This window comes from Gymnodraco acuticeps, unplaced genomic scaffold, assembly GCF_902827175.1.
Source record: "Gymnodraco acuticeps unplaced genomic scaffold, fGymAcu1.1, whole genome shotgun sequence".
Classification (NCBI taxonomy): domain Eukaryota; kingdom Metazoa; phylum Chordata; class Actinopteri; order Perciformes; family Bathydraconidae; genus Gymnodraco; species Gymnodraco acuticeps.
Genome location: NW_022992163.1, coordinates 28,142 through 46,300, shown reverse-complemented (window position 1 = coordinate 46,300; position 18,159 = coordinate 28,142). Strand labels below are relative to the sequence as shown.

Here is an 18,159-nt window from a genome sequence, read left to right as displayed (position 1 = left end):
AATGCACAGAGGTTTTGTGTTGAACATGAAGTTAGCTAACTGCTACCAAAGGTTGGCAGCTCGCTTAATACAAAGAGGGGTGTTGTGCTTCATTGTAAACAGTATAAGACTATAGTCTCATCCTTATACTGGTTTTACTGGTTCGATTTATGATAGAAAGTGTCTTTATTTTGCATATTTAAAGTGTCATTTCATATTTTTGTGAAGAATTTGGATTAGTGGTGCAGCATTCAGTCCTAAACCCGGGAATGAGCAATACATAATGATGAGAACAAATTCCAAAGATTAAACCATATATGTGTTTAAGTCATAAACACAGGACAGAAAACTTAGACCGGACTTGAATTTTTTTTAATTTTTTTTAAATAATTTAATTTGTGTTTTTCTTGAAATATTTACAGGCTTTGAATTTTTCTGAGACACTTTAATTGTCCAGATTTAACTTTAATTTCTAATAAGGAAATACCATGTTAAATAAAAATGTTTTAACATGTTACATCAACAAACAAACCAATCTAAATAACCTTGCTGTTTAAACATAGGAGCCTTTAAAGATATAATCAATAATGTCATGTAGACCCTTCACCCTAAAACATAAAAGATTGAAATTCGGAAACAGGAGCAAACGTATAATATTATAATTACATTATAAATTCAGAAAATGTTACATGTTTGTAAAGTGCAGTCAACCTGGTTTCTGGTTCAAGCTTACGGAGTGTATTTTGATCACTTTAATAAAACAATAGTCTCATCCTTATACTGGTCTTAGACAGTTGGCCTTTCTGTTGCATAAAGAAAACTTCACTTGAGGTAGGACTAGTAAGCCTCTGTTCATCATTACTATTAGCTAACTGGGTCAACTGTACTTATAGCTAACTATTAGCTAACTGTTTCAACCGTACTTGTTGCTAACTATTAGCTTACTAGTTCAACCATAGGCTACATATATATAACTATTAGCTAACTGTTTCAACTGTACTTATAGCCAACTATTAGCTAACTGTTTCAAACATACTCATAGCTAACTATTATCTAACTGTTTCAAGTGCACTTTTAGCTCACTATTAGCTAACTGTTTCAACCATACTTATAGCTAACTATTAGCTAACTGTTTCAACTGTACTTATAGCTAACTATTAGCTAACTGTGTCAACTGTATTTATAGCTAACTATTAGCTAACTGTTTCAAACATACATATAGCTCACTATTAGCTAACTGTTTCAACTGTTTTTATAGCCAACTATTAGAAAACAGTTTCAACCATACTTTATCCCTATTAGCTAACTGTGTCAACTGTAGTTATAGCTACCTATTAGCTAACTGTTTGAACCGTATTTATAGCTAACTATTAGCTACCTGTGTCAACTGTACTTATAGCTAACTATTCACTAACTTTTTCAACTGTACTTATAGCTAACTATTAGCTAACTGTTTCAACCATACTTATAGCTAACTATTAGCTAACTGTTTCAACCATACTTATAGCTAACTTATAGCTAAATGTTTCAACCATACCCATAGCTACCTATTAGCTAACTGTTTCAGCTGTACTTATAGCTAACTATTAGCTAACTCAGTGTTTCCCACAGATATGAAATATACTTGGGCGGGTGGTGGCAAGGAAGGGGGGGGGGGGGTGCGCGAAAAAAAAAAAAAGTTTTAACAACATTATTTATTGACTTTTCATTCCGGTATAATCATTTTGCACAAAGATGGCACTGTTTGTCAGAGCACTTCATCCTTCTGGGATTTCATGAAGAACAGCTCCAACGCCTGTGTGTATGGGAATTCCTCTGGTGCTGGTCCATTAACTGCCAGTGTTTCCCACAGATCTGAAATATACTTTGGGGGGTGGTGGTAGCGGGGGGGGTTGAGGTGACGTGCAACAACATTAACCTTTCTGTTGGTCGCTTGTTAGCAGACCCTTCACGCAGAGCGAACAGGTACAGGTACAGGCAGGGTCCATAATGATAGCCCTATAGTTTAAATCTACTACCCACACATGAACATATGGAAATGGGTTACTATTTAAAAAAATAAATGTATTTATTAATGTATTTAGGAACCTATCCATGTGATTTTTAGTGGGGGTCGACCTCAAATCCTCTAGGGGGGTCCAGGGGCATGCCCCCCTGGTAAGATTTTATTTTTTATTTTGGAGTTAAATGCATCAATCTGGTGCATTTTGAGGGGAAAATAAAGAGACTAGATCTATGGAAACACCTATATGAAACAGAACTGTATACATTTCAATAATCATAAAATCAAGGCCATAACCAATAACATACCATTTCCAATATGAAAAAAACACTGAAACTTGTTTATTAATTTAGTTTTGGTTCATTTATAGTTGTGAGTGTGTCTGTGCTCCTGAATCAGCCTCTCCTGTCTCCCTCCTCTCCCCCCTCTCCCCCCTCTCCCCCTGCTCCTCTTTGAGGCAGCAGAAAAGACTAGTTTTCTCTCAACAAGTTTTAAAAGTGTATCTTACCTTTTTTCACCTAGTTAACTTTTTATTTATTTATTCATGCATATTTTACTAATCACATTACATTTCATTTAGCTGACGCTTTTATCCAAAGCGACTTATAATGACCGATTACAGGGACATTCTCCCTGGAGTAACTAAGGGCTAAGTGCCTTACTCAAGGGCACACTAGTGGTGGTGTTCCTGGCGGGATTTGAACTCACAGCCTTCCGATCTTCAGCCCACCTCACTATCCATTAGACCAATCACTACCCTCTCAAATGGAAATATGTGTTTACATAAATGGTGACCACACCGTTTGAGACCCACTGAGAACTTAGACTAAGTTAACTATCTAAACACTCAGAGAGTCCTTTACCTCACCTGAGCTGAGGTTATCCCGAGCTTGAATGACACACAGAGACCAATCAAGGGCTTTGATTTATGATCTGTATGACAGTGGCCATGTCGGCAGGCCACATCATGTGGACAGCCAGTCACCCTGTGTGAGGCAGGCCACTTAACAGGCCAGAAGGAGGCGAGATCAGAGCAAGGGAGCGAGGGATCATTGTCTACAAGTTAATCGATCGCAGATGGCGTCGTGGTCACGGACGAATAAAAAAATTTTTTTAGAAAAAAAACTAAATGGGTCGCGAAATATACTTGGGCGGCCGTTAATATACCTGGGCGGCCCGCCCAAGTATAGTCTATGTGTGGGAAACCCTGCTAACTGTTTCAACTGTACTTATAGCTAACTATTAGCTAAATGTTTCAACCATACCCATAGCTACCGATTAGCTAACTGCTAGCTTACTGTTTCAACTGTACTTATAGCTAACTATTAACTAACTGTTTCAACTGTACTTATAGCTAACTATTAGCTAACTGTTTCAGCTGTACGTATAGCTAACTATTAGCTAACTGTTTCAACTATACTTATAGCTAACTATTAGCTATTATTATTATTATTTAAACTGTACCCATAGCTACCTATTAGCTACATTACATTACATTGCATTTAGCTGACGCTTTTATTCAAAGCGACTTACAATAAGTACATTCGACCAGGAAGACACAACATTGAAGAAAACAGAATCATATAAGTACATCAGGTTTCATAGAGCCAAACATTTCAAGTGCTACTCAACTGGCTATAGATAAGCCAGTCCTTTATTAGTATATAAGTGCTTTGTTAATAATTATATCGCTCGAAGTGGAGTCGAAAGAGATGAGTTTTCAGTCTGCGCCGGAAGATGTGCAAGCTATCTGCTGTCCTGATGTCAATGGGGAGCTCATTCCACCATCTTGGAGCCAGGATAGCAAACCCACGTGTTTTTGCTGATGGGAACTTGGGTCCCCCTCGCAGCGAGGGTGCAGCGAGTCGTTTGGCTGATGCAGAGCATAGTGCACACGCTGGGGTGTACAGTTTAACCATGTCCTGGATGTACGAAGGGCCAGATCCATTCACAGCATGGTAAGCAAGTACCAGTGTCTTGAAGTGGATTCTAGCAGTTACCGGAAGCCAGTGGAGGGAGCGGAGGAGCGGAGTGGTGTGGGAAAATTTAGGAAGGTTGAAGACCAGACAAGCTGCTGCATTCTGGGTGATCTGCAGAGGTCGGATGGCACATGCAGGTAGACCAGCCAGGAGGGAGTTACAGTAGTCTAGGCGTGAGATGACGAGAGCCTGGACCAGAACCTGCGTGGCTTTCTGTGTCAGCTGGGGACGTATCTTCCTGATGTTGTAAAGCGTGTATCTGCAGCAACGGGTTGTAGCAGCGATGTTTGCAGTGAAGGACAGGTTGTTATCTAGCTAACTGTTTCAACTATACTTATAGCTAACTATTAGCTATTATTATTATTTAAACTGTACACATTATTAGCTATTAGCTAACTGTTTCAACTGTACTTATAGATAACTATTAGCTAACTTTTTCAACCATACTTATAGCTAACTAATAGCTTTCTTTTTCAACCATACTTATAGCTAACTTATCGCTAAATGTTTCAACCGTACCCATAGCTACCTATTAGCTAACTGTTTCAGCTGTACTTATAGCTAACTATTAGCTAACTGTTTCAGCTGTACTTATAGCTAACTTATAGCTAAATGTTTCAACCGTACCCATAGCTACCTATTAGCTAACTGTTTCAGCTTTACTTATAGCTAACTTTTAGCTAACTGTTCTTATAGCTAACTATTAGCTAACTTTTTCAACCATACTTATAGTTAACTATAAGCTAACTGTTTCAACAACACTTATAGCTAACTATTAGCTAAATGTTTCAACAATACTTATAGCTAACTATTAGCTAACTGTTTCAGCTGTACTTATAGCTAACTATTAGCTAACTTTTTCAACCATACTTATAGTTAACTATAAGCTAACTGTTTCAACAACACTTATAGCTAACTATTAGCTAAATGTTTCAACAATACTTATAGCTAACTATTAGCTAACTGTTTCAACTGTAATTATAGCTAACTGTTTCAACCATACTTATAGCTAACTTATAGCTAAATGTTTCAACCATACCCATAGCTACCTATTAGCTAACTGTTTCAGCTGTACTTATAGCTAACTATTAGCTAACTGTTTCAACTGTACTTATAGCTAACTTATAGCTAAATGTTTCAACCGTACCCATAGCTACCTATTAGCTAACTGTTTCAGCTTTACTTATAGCTAACTTTTAGCTAACTGTTTCAGCTGTTCTTATAGCTAACTATTAGCTAACTTTTTCAACCATACTTATAGTTAACTATAAGCTAACTGTTTCAACAACACTTATAGCTAACTATTAGCTAACTATTTCAACAATACTTATAGCTAACTATTAGCTAACTGTTTCAACTGTACTTATAGCTAACTGTTTCAACTGTACTTATAGCTAACTGTTTCAACTGTACTTATAGCTAACTATTAGCTAACTGTTTCAGCTGTACTTATAGCTAACTATTAGCTAACTATTTCAACCATACTTATAGCTAACTATTAGCTAACTATTTCAACCATACTTATAGCTAAATATTTCAACCGTACCCATAGCTACCTATTAGATAACTGTTTCAACTGTACTTATAGCTAACTATTAGCTAACTGTTTCAGCTGTACGTATAGTTAAATATTAGCTAACTGTTTCAACTATACTTATAGCTAACTATTAGCTATTTTTATTATTTAAACTGTATCCATAGCTACCTATTAGCTAACTGTTTCAACCATACTTATAGCTAACTATTAGCTAACTGTTTCAACCATACTTATAGCTAACTTATCGCTAAATGTTTCAACCGTACCCATAGCTACCTATTAGCTAACTGTTTCAGCTGTACTTATAGCTAACTATTAGCTAACTGTTTCAGCTGTACTTATAGCTAACTATTAGCTAACTGTTTCAGCTGTACTTATAGCTAACTATTAGCTAACTTTTTTCAACCATACCTATAGCTAACTATTAGATAACTGTTTCAACAATACTTACAGCTAACTATTAGCGAACTGTTTCAACCACACTTATAGCTAACTTATAGCTAAATGTTTCAACCGTACGCATAGCTACCTATTAGCTAACTGTTTCAACTCTACTTATAGCTAACTTTTAGCTAACTGTTTCAGCTGTACTTATAGCTAACTATTAGCTAACTTTTTCAACCATACTTATAATTAACTATAAGCTAACTGTTTCAACCATACTTATAGCTTACTATTATCTAACTGTTTAAACCGTACTTATAGCTAGCTAACTGTATTCAACTTTACTTATAGATAACTATTAGCTAAATATAAGTGTTTTTTTTGTACATTACGTCCTTCTCAGTAAGAGCAAAACTTTTGGAAAACATAAAATACTTTTTTATCACAAATGTCTTTTATTGGAATGCAGACAGTCTTGCTCTCAGATTTATTTTCTGATTGCATTATAAAGACACATCAGTAACCCCATATTTGTTTACAGCTGCTAAAAAATACTTCTTGAGCTGGGAAGTCGTTCAAAACTCAGGGTGTTTATGAGATTGAGTTGTAATGCGGAAACAACATGGACACTACAAACAAGATAAGTAAACAACATGTTGATTTATGATAGAAAGTGTCTTTATTTTGCATATTCAAAGTGCCATTTCATATTTTTGTGTCGAATTTGGATCAGTGGTGCAGCCTTCAGTCCTAAACCCGGGAATGAGTAATACATAATGATGAGAACAAATTCCAAAGATTAAACCATATATGTGTCAAAGTCATAAACACAGGACAGAAAACTTAGACCGGACTTGAAAAAAAAATATTTATTTTTTATAATTTAATTTGTGTTTTTCTTGAAATATTTACAGGCTTTGAATTTTTCTGAGACACTTTAATTGTCCAGATTTAACTTTAATTTCTAATAAGGAAATACCATGTTAAATAAAAATGTTTTAACATGTTACATCAACAAACAAACCAATCTAAATAACCTTGCTGTTTAAACATAGGAGCCTTTAAAGATATAATCAATAATGTCATGTAGACCCTTCACCCTAAAACATAAAAGATTGAAATTCGGAAACAGGAGCAAACGTATAATATTATAATTACATTATAAATTCAGAAAATGTTACATGTTTGTAAAGTGCAGTCAACCTGGTTTCTGGTTCAAGCTTACTGAGTGTATTTTGATCACTTTAATAAAACAATAAAAAAAGTCTTTCACAAAAACCCCTTAAGTATTTCAGAAAACCCCCCCAAAAAAACCTAAATACATCATTGAGGAAATAAAACGTTGACTTGACCAAGAAAAACATTTAATTATATTAAAACGTTTTTTGTTGTTGTTGCTTTTGTCTTTCTTATTTGTGTTTTGTTTTATCATATTTGAAAACCAGTTTTTTTTTACACTTTTCTTATAATTGGTTGTTATACTGTAAATGTCATCTACAACACAATGACAATCATCATCGTCGTCATCATCATCATCAACATCATCTATTTCTGTTGTTCTACCCTCACAGAGACAGTCAATGGTAAGATCTGCAGTGGGAGAGTATCCTCATTATTAATGTATGGAAACACCCTCTCAGTGAAATTGTGTGTGAAGGTGTGTATGTGTGTGTTAGTGTCAGGATCAGAGAATGACAACTTTCCTCTGTTCCAGTCCAGATTCACTCTGACCCTCCGGAGCTTCTTCTCTAATGGGAGAACAATACTTCCATCTGGTGGGGAGAGTGCATAACATTCACCCTCACTGAACCATATTCTCCATGATCCAAACCGTATGTCTGCCTTCCTGTCGACAGACTCTGCTAACACACCAAGTTCCCAGTCTGTACAGTCTTTAACCCAGATGTCCCAGCTGGGAGTCCCTGAGTTAAAGCCCTCAGAGCCCAGGACAGAGTGGTATGAACCATTAAGCCTCTCTGGATTATTAGGAAGTGTCTGTCTCCCTCGTCCACTCACACTGGTCAGATCTACAGACAGGGTGAGGTTTGAATTAGCAGTGTTTGGGTCCAGGATGAGAGGAGAGTAGGACACCATGTCCTTCATCTTGCTCCAGATGTTGAAGCTGAGGTTGCCCAGGTGTTTGGCCTGGTCTATCAAAGCACCTGAGGGCAGCTGTGGATCCTCCAGCAGGGGGCACTGCAGCCTCTCCACTGCGGCCTTGTAGTTGAGCAGGAAGGAGACGTCTTCAGCTCTCAGCTCCTCCTCTGTGGCTCTGACTGTGTGTGAAAGAGCTACTATCTCTCTGCTCACAGCCTCCATCTTCTCCTCCATCACCCTCCTCTTCTGCTTCTCTTCCTCCCTCAGTGCAGCCATCCTGGCCTCCTCTTCCTCTTCAAGAAACTGGTGAAGCTTCTGAAACTGCTCCTTAATCTGCGTCTCTGTGCGTTGAGCCTGGAGCTTCATGTATCCTGCTGTGTGAGCACACTTCACTTTAACTTCTTCAAAAGTCTTTAACTTCTTCTTGAAGGGCTTCAGAGATGTCAGGAGCTTCTCTTTGAGATCCTGAGCAGCTTCATCGATGGGTCTGAAGCTGTGGTTGGTGTGTGTTTTTGAATCTCTGCAGACGACACACACTGGCTGCTGATGGTCCAGACAGAAGAGTTTGAGTTTCTCAGAGTGCAGACTGCAGAGAGCCTCTGGAGATCTCTGATCTCTCTCCTGTAGGAAACTCTCACACAGGTTCTTTAGCACCAGGTTAGAAGGAGGCTCTGACCGTGAAGATCGTCTCTTACAAAGTGGACACTCTTTGATCACTTTCCCCGTCCACCAGCTCTGCAGACAGTCTCTACAGAAGCTGTGGCTACAGGACAGGACGACAGGATCTTTAAAGACTCCATGGCAGACAGAACAGCAGAAATCTTCCTCTAATCTGGAAGCCATTTATTCTCAGAGTGAAGCAGAAAACACGGCAGCAGCCGCTCCCTGTCCCTGAAAGTTACTTCCTCTTTGACTTCTGGTAAAACTCCGGTTCAGTGATTCAGCAGCTGCTTGAAGTGGAAGTATTCCAGTTTCCCTCCTGTAGCCGTCCTCTCAGGGGAAGTGCTGCTCTTAGTCTAAAGGTGACTCTTACCGTCCGTCTCTCTTTGTGTGTGTGTGTGTGTGTGTGTGTGTGTGTGTGTGTGTGTGTGTGTGTGTGTGTGTGTGTGTGTGTGTGTGTGTGTCGTCTCAGTAAACAGAATAACAACCTGTTTCCTGGTTTGTCACAGTGTGCCATGTGGTGGGCGGATCTTCATATTACAGTATGTTTGCATGTAGAGGGGGAAGTAAAACAGGGAGTGGTAACAGAAAATGAGAAGCTGGGTGGGAGACAGATGTGTTTAATTCTCTTTGCAGCTTATAATACGTCCAGCACTGTCTGCAGTGATAATGTGCAATATTTAAGAAGAACTCTGCAAGTTATAGACGGTAAAATACTGTGTTAGTGTCTGAAAGGTAAAGCTGATAAAGTAAAAACAATATCACACATCATTTCACTAAAAACAGGTCTGGGGCCAGTTGGGTGATGCTTATACTGGTCTCAGACAGTTAGCTCCCCATAATAATGTGTGTAAACAGTAGTTAACCTGGTTCAAGCTTACTGAGTGTATCTGGATCACTCTGAATGTGTATTGCACTAATAAAGCAATACACATTCTAGTTGAATAAAAACTATTAAAGTATTGCTGAAAAAAATCCCACTAAATGTGCTGAATACATAATTCAGGAATGATTTTTGCTCCATCTAACAGAGAATGAGAAGCATAACCTAAGATTAGTGGGAAAGGAGGGACACCTGCTGGCAGACATATCAAGCTTATATAAATTAAAACAGTAAAAGACCATGTTTGTTCCTGCTTGAGAGTTGTAAAGTTATAATGCATAACTCAGTCAACCTCAGTTATTTAAATAAACTCAATTTGCAAAATGTTTTCACTGTTTATCAATTAATTTTAGCCAAATATTAGCAAAGTGTTTCAACTGTCTATCCCATACTTAAAGCTAAGTATTAGCTAACTGCTTTTATTGATCTATTAGCATTAATGTATTACTTTTAGCTAACTATTTTAACTGTTTATGAATTATTTTAGCCAATTATTTCAACCATTAATCTAATAATTTCAGATAATCATTTAAACCGTTTGTCCAATTTTTGTATCTAACTATTCATACAGTTTATACAATACTTTTCGCTAACTGCTAGCTAACTGTTTCAACCGTACTCAGAGCTAACTATTAACTAACTGTGTCGACCGTACTTATAGCTAACTATAAGCTAACTGTATTCAACCATACTTAAAGCCAACTTCTAGCATAATGTTTCAACCGTTCTTATAGCTAACTTGTTGCTTAATGTTTTAATTGTACTTATAGCTAACTATTAGCTTACTGTTACTACTTTGCTTATAGCTAACTATTAGCCAACTGTTTCAACTGTACTTATAGCTAACTATTAGCTAACTGTTTCAACCATACTTATAGCTAACTATTAGCTAACTGTTTCAACCGTACTCATTGCTATGTTAATACATAGCGATGATTACGGTTGAAACAGTTAGCTAATAGTTAACAGTGTCAACTGTATTTATAGCCAGGGGTTAAATTGGGCCGTGGAAGGAAGGAAGGAATTACTGTGAAGTAAAAACTTCTTTGCAGCAATGTTGAGCCAATCATCAAATGAGGGAAACTGGATTCGCCTGTCATTACACTGATATTTATTGAGAGACAAACGGCCGGAGGATTAACAAAGCAACTCGCACTGTTCAATGCAAGCTGCCAAAATTAACTCTAAACACAAAAGACAGAAACATCTCTATATATCTTTTAAAGGAGGGGTCTAAACAGCCCGCCTTTTCCCCTAATCGATTACAGATGAACAGACAAAGAAACTCTGTCTGAGCGGGCAGTAAAACCCCCTCCTCCACACAGAAACTCATGTGAAGTTTCTCAGGTCAGCTAAGCATCAGACTAAAATATTCCTTTACAATTACAATGTTCAAATATATATATATATATATATATATATATATATATATATATATATATATATACATACACTACACTTAAAGGTGGGGTAGGTAGGTTTCAGAAACCGGCTCGAGATACACTTGTTATATTCCATGGAATGCTCTTAACATCCCGATAGCAATGAATATCTGAAGTGCTTTGACAAAAAATCCATAAAAAAATGTCATCTGTGGAAGCCGTCTAAACGGATTGGATTGCCGCCCTGTCTGTCAGCCTTCCATCTCGTGCACGCACAAATGTATCTCGTGCCCTCATTGGGCGTGCCGTCATTGGGCGTGCATTGCAGCAGTACTTCAATGACTCGCCAGCAACAGGCGGCCACTTTCACCAGTCTGCTGACGTCATGTGCGCGTTCATGTGTGTTGGAGGAGGTGCTCTGTAAGGAAGTCTGAAGGAAGGGGCAGATTCTTTTCGGCTGTGTACTTTTAAATGTTAGTGCACTCGAGCCGGTTTCTGAAACTTACCTACCCCACCTTTAATATATTTTAATACATTTTAACATATGACTCTTACATATACGTCTAAATATATTGTCAACATTTTTTAATAGACTCTGCTATAATTCGCTGAATACAGTAATGCGAGACAAAAACAACCAAATTAAATATGGTCTCAATTATTAATGTTTAACTATTTACAATACAACACAGTCTCACGGCATTTCGTGTTATAGTCATGAAATGAATCTATTGATTCGTGTTCACCAACACGATTTCGCCATTTTTTTCGTGTCACACAGAACGATTTTAAAAGCAATGTAAATAATAACAAATTAGAAGGAAAAAGAGATTTTTTAAAAATACAGATTTCAGTATTCTGACACAGAACGATTTTAGAAACAATGTATTTCTATTGGTAGTATGTTTCGTGCCTGCACCAAATAATAACAATTTAGAAGGAAAAAAAGATGATGAAAAATACAGATTTCAGTGTTCTGAGGCTCCTCTGAGCCACATTTAATTTCCTCGCGGACGGCAAAAAAACTCCGACATTATACAATTTAAAATAAAAGGCATAGGGATAGGCTTAGGGTAAGATATTGAGTAAGAAAATGTTTTTATGAACCACACAGCTTCTGGTCTTTCAAGACCCGACCGGACAAAAAGACGTGGTGCAGGCACGAAACACACTACCAATAGAAATACATTGCTTTTAAAATTGTTCTGTGTGACACGAAAGAAATGCAAAAATCGTGTTGGTCAACACAAATCAATAGATTCAATTAATTTCGTGACTATAACACAAAATGCTGTGAGACTGGGTTGTACAATATAGAGGCATACTATACGTTTACATAAACACCAAAATGATGGCTTCAGTTGGCAGTTGCTCCTGTTCGTCCAATATGAAGAGAAAACCCGTCCTTACCTGTCACAAGTTGTGCCTCCTCATCCGGTACCATTTTGTAGTCCTAGGAATACCTAAGTCTGACAATCTTTTGTACATGGTTCTCAAGTTTTTTCTCTTTTTGCGAATGAAAATCAACTACAGAACTTTGCCAGGCACAGATTATTCTGCCGCTGAGGGTAGCTGGTGAGTGGCGACGCGTGCGTGCCTAACTTTCACCTCGCTTCTATAGCGTTGCTAGGATAAAGACCGCAGTGCCAACTTGCAATCTCCATTTTCTAATAACATTGTTACACTTAACTGTTTGTTTTGTGTACCCTTAACTGTTTGTTTTGTGGGCTTTACGAATTTAGCAATAATACAATTGAAGTTGGCTGGTTACATTTAATTCAGGGGGAGTACGACCCTGAATTGGACAAGGAATATCTGGTATGGTGGCCCTTAAATGGAAAATTGATGGCTTGGACTGCTAAGATATTAACAACTGGCGGTAAGTTGGCATATTTAAATATATCATACATGTACAGCTTATCATTATTATTAACAGTTGTTAAGTCTGTTTATTTGTTAATACATAGCAGTGGCGGCTTGTCAATAGAGGGCGCTTGGGTGGAAAGTGTTATATTTATAATAAGTACCATTATTACAGTATGTTTCATTACCCTCTCGTCTGGGACAAAAAGCGCCCGTCAGTGCAGCAGCCAACCAATCGCTGACCTAATTTCCTGCCATAACTCCACAAACAAACTAAACAGGTTTTACAAATACCTTATGATTCACTAACAAACACAGTGTGGTTTGCAAATACAAAACAACATCTACAAATTAATGCATTTAGTTTTGCAAATAAAAAAACGTATCTATCAAACAAACACATTACATTTGTCTAATAAATGATGTTTCAGAGACAAATTCAGCAGGTTTTACAAGTACAAAACTTTTTTTTACCAGGTCACGGAATATCACGTGACTTTTGGCATTAATATTCCGCCATGGTTGTTCTCAGGATTTTCTAACAAATGTAATACAGACTCACACATACTCACTCACACATGCTCCACGGCAGCAGGGGGCGCGACTGAGTCCATTTGGACGGCAGGAGGTTGAGCAGAGCATGGAACAGCCCTTGCCAGTCTGATGACAGCGGTGTTTTTACATTACATTACATTACATGTCATTTGTTTAGAGCAGGGGTGCCCACACTTTTTGGGCTGGTGAGCTACTTTTGAAATGACCAGCTCACCGAGGTCTACCAACCAAAAATAAAATCCCAAATTGCAAGGGTTGCTGAATAACACGTTTTATTTATACATGGGATAACTACACTAGCGCTGCAACAAACGACTCATTTGATATCTATCGATTAATGAAACGATTAATCGACTATTCGGACTATTACTGTATGCCTTGCACAATTTCTCAAACGCTCTTATTTAGCCATCAACTTTTAGATTTAGCTTGAGGTTGTTTTAGGCATGTGGAAACTAACAAGACAATCAAAATGAATACTTTATTCAAAAATACATATTATTAAATTAACTTAACAAATTGTTTACAAAATTAACATTGCTTTTTATTTAAATTAAATAAATAATATTTCACATTAAAAAAAACAACAGTGTTTTAACAAATGGTATTAAATAATGTGATGACAGAACTGTAAACAGAATAGCTGAAACTTTAACAAAATAAATAACTCAGTTTCCTCTAATCATTAACCCATGCTTGTATAATGTCGTTAACTCCGTGTGTTGCTGCTAGCATACATAACACCTGACGTGGAAACGTTACTCGTGGATGGGGCTACAGAGCTGCTAGAAAGACAGTCGAACCCGGTGCATTCCTCCGTCTGGATGTGGAGCACTTTTGCTAAATGTTTAGACAAATAGCTCGTGTTACCGCCCTGACATGCTGAACTCTTATTGCACTCTTGGTAAGGAGCATTGTCCACCTCAAGACGGGTAACATTTAACCACACCTTGGAGCGCTTCTCTCCGCCATCCCCGCTGTGTGTTGCTGCATGTAGCAGCTGCGCGTGTGTAAACTGCCCGCCCCCTCGCGCACAGACGCGGGAGAGAGATCTCATCTCGATTGGAAAGATCAAAAATATACCGACCATAGACGCATTTGTTTGTCTTTGTGCATGTTAGAAACGAGTTGGCGACACTAAGACTGCGAGATAATGTTTGTGTAGCAATAATACATGACCTTTCTCTTTCTCAACTCGCTCCTCGGAGGGAAGTCGCTGTCATATGCCTTGTGAACACTCCGATAATGCCTCTCCACGTTACCTTTCTTTGGCAGAGCGACGCTTGCTTTACAAATAAGGCAAATAACCTTTGAATGTGACATCACAACAACATATTCTTCCTCCCATTCTGGGTGGAAGTGATTTGTCTTTAGCTTCTTGCTCGGTCCCAGCACGCATTTAGTTGTTTGTCTCTAACTTAATTTGAGTTTTCCGGCACTTGACTGATTTTGTATCGCTTTGCATTCTGGGAAACAGACTGGAAAGCGATAGGTCGCTTTTTCTGTCAATCAAGTAAACTCCTGAATTAAGTGCCAGGGAAGCCAAGGGAGGAGGGATCAAAACCTGTTTTGTCTATTTTAACGGCGCTGGATTTTATTTTTTTATGAATGACTCGCGTTCTACCAGCATTGCCCCCCCCGGTCGACCGCGGTCGACGTACTGGGCACCTCTGGTTTAGACGATTTTAGCTGTTTTCCCCCATCTGTTTGCTAAGTCAAGCTAACCAGCTGCTCATGGTAGCATGATGACATACAGATGTGATGACATACCAGTCATTAGTCTACAACTAACAATATCACATACAAAACATTAAATAAAAAACGGACTACCTTTTCCACTCTTCTGTAAAATCCCATATGTCTGTTATGGCGCATTTCCACTGCAGCACGTAGTACGGTTTGAGCGTGCCGTGCCAAACCCAGCCCGGTTTCTTTTGCGTTTCCACTCGGGGTAGTTCCGGCTAACGGTACTTTTTCACAGTTTTTCTGGCCCTCCAAAATCCAGGTTCTTACCGGGCCAACAACCGGGCTGAATATGCTAAACTAGTGACGTAAACACTCTCGACTGCTGAATGGTCAGAGAGAATTGCTGGCAAGGGGGCTACAACTACAACAAAATGAACATATTTGACCGTGATTTAATTGTAATACAAGTTTCTAAATGATGCCGAAGTAATAACATACTGATACCGGTTAGTAAAAACCATGAATTAATGCTTTGACGAGTCTGCAGACAGACTGCAGGCGAAAAACCTTTTTAAAATGCGTGTTTTCTAAATGGAGACCGGCTAAGCTAACGCAGTATATGCTCCGACCGTCCACACTCACAAACAACGGCCTACAGACATAAATAAAGCAGCGACTGTATTCTCCATGACACAGGCAGTCTGTGGTTTGTTCTCGTTTAACTTTTGTCTAGTTTCTGAACAGATATGAGGAGCTGTGAGCTTGAGGGCTAACGGCTAATGTTTTGGTTTTGTGTTTCGCTTTGAAGATGACGTCACGGCTCCACCTACAGATGTAGCGCTCCATTTCAGACCCCTACCCGTGCGGGTCCGTGATCGGCACTGGGTGGGCCCCTGCTGAAAAGGAAAACCCCCCCGCAGGATTTGAAACGCCCCCTTGATAAATACATTTAATTATAATGAAACCAGCTGCAATGGATCATGGATCCACCAGGGGGAGCCGTGATTAAAAAGCTGCCACACTGGAACCCATGTGAAATAAACAGCTGATCTACAGGTATCTGATATCGCGGATATTTGTTAAGATCCATATGTCACGGATAGGATCATATTCTGTGCTAAATAAGAGACATGTAATCACTTACTAAACATCTCCATGTTTTTATTTAACAAAATAATGTTTAATTCACGTTGGCGTAAGTACAAAACCATCGCTATGTTTTTAGATCAGGAAATGCATCCAGGCTCAAACAAACGATTTTCAATCATCATCCTCACGATCATTTAATGTAGGCTATCATACTGTATGTTCGCGAGTTGAAATTAATGCACTAAATTTAATCCACGTGAGTTTACAACAACAAAAATAATCGCTTTGTTTTTATATCACATCTGACCGGAGGAAAATGCAGCACGGGTCTCACTACTGATCATCCTAATCCCACGGGCAAACAATAATATGTATAGTGTTAATAGTTGACTGTATTATTAGTGTCTAATATTACTGGGGATTTCGGAATGGTAGCCTACTGGATTTTGATTTATTGTATCGGCTTCATATCGCAATATATTCCCGAAGTCTGAAATGCAAAAATGTCCCACATTAGGGCAATTCACCCTACATTTAATCATTCATACAAAATCATATTTCGTTTATTTTTAACGAAATAAATGTGGTTTAATCCACATAATTTACTGTGTTAATTGTTTACTGTAGTATTGTGCACATTACTTTTCGCTGCTTGTTGCACCTGGTTAGAAGCTAAACTGCATTTCGTTGTCTCAGTACCTGCAATATGTGCAATAACAATAAAGTTGAATCTAATCTTGAGCAGGAACAAATGTATTTACTTAGTACATATCTGACATTAACGATTAAAACACATTTGTGCATTCTTTAAACCGAGTCAAGCCGAGTCCGGAGGTGGCGGCACATTAAAGTGTGCACCTGATTGTTTAACTTGAAGGTGCCTAATGACAGTTAATCATTCAAACTAAATCATATTTCGTTTATTTTTAACGAAATAAATGTGGTTTAATCCACATAATTTAGGCCTACTGTGTTAATTGTTTAGTATTGTTTAACTTGAAGGTGCCTGATGTGAACATTTCCAGAAGAACTAGCTTGAATGGCCTTTGTATGTATACAGTAGGCCTACACATAGGCGGCGCGTGAGGCTCAGGTTTGGGAAGGCTAAATAACTTTTTTTTCATCTTACGCTGCCCGCCTCCGGCGTCTATAGAAAAGAGATCAACTCAGTGAAAGCACCATCTGCTGACCGATCAGAGCTCAGTGTGCGGAGTTTAAATCTATCAAGTCATATTACAGGATAAAGGAAATGCAGTTTAAACTGTCGTATGCAGAGAAGACGCCGACGTGTCGCACTTATCATTCATATCACACTGACATCACATCATCAATCAGATCATCGATCACACATCGATATCACAATATTTCCTTATCTGAGTCAGCTTCTCGAGCCGTATCTGGCCGTGCAACACTTAGTTACATTGTCACATATACTGTATGCAGACGTATTATTTTAAGCAACACATTAAGTTGACGAAACACTCAACTCAAATGTAATAAAGTCAGATCCCCTCGTGTTTTAGATGGGGCAGTATCATAAAACTGTTGTACGCTTTCAAACACTAAGTAGTTTATTTTTTAACGAGTTGTTCTGTATTCTCCTTGCAGGTGCAACTATGTGGCTTGTATCCTGGATTATATGTTTAAGTCATCATGGATGTTTAAAGTTCATATTTGTCTAATATTAGTTTACTTTTCATTAATGAAGTATGATGTTGCGCTGTCAGTACACTTGTCCCTGTTTGTGATTGGTCAAATGTAGCTAACCCCGCCCCTTTCACGTGAACGCGTTCTCAGCTGGAGAGAGAAACCCTGGCTTGATTTACCAAGTTGATAACCAGCGCCGTAGGACCGTTTAGCGAGATCGCGTTTGTTAGGGATAGTTAAGATAACTCAAGCATATCCAGGGTCTGTTGAACTGGCTTCGTGGTACAGGGCACAGGTGGCTGCATAGCAGCGCTAATGTCAAAGACATTATATTTTTATTTTACCAGGATGCAGTTACACAAATATTTGGGAAGGCTTAGCCTTCCCTAGCCTACAGCACCCGGCGCTCCTGGGCC

At 38.4% G+C, this 18,159-nt stretch overlaps 1 protein-coding gene across 1 annotated transcript; it reads right to left on the bottom strand.

Moving 5' to 3' along the window:
• Positions 1-6,537: 6,537 nt before the first annotated feature.
• On the bottom strand, positions 6,538-9,113 carry LOC117538699 (tripartite motif-containing protein 35-like). Its single transcript, XM_034204591.1, has one exon. It carries the CDS (start codon positions 8,819-8,821, stop codon positions 7,427-7,429), a length of 1,395 nt encoding a protein of 464 aa, XP_034060482.1. The 5' UTR covers positions 8,822-9,113; the 3' UTR covers positions 6,538-7,426.
• Positions 9,114-18,159: the final 9,046 nt, after the last annotated feature.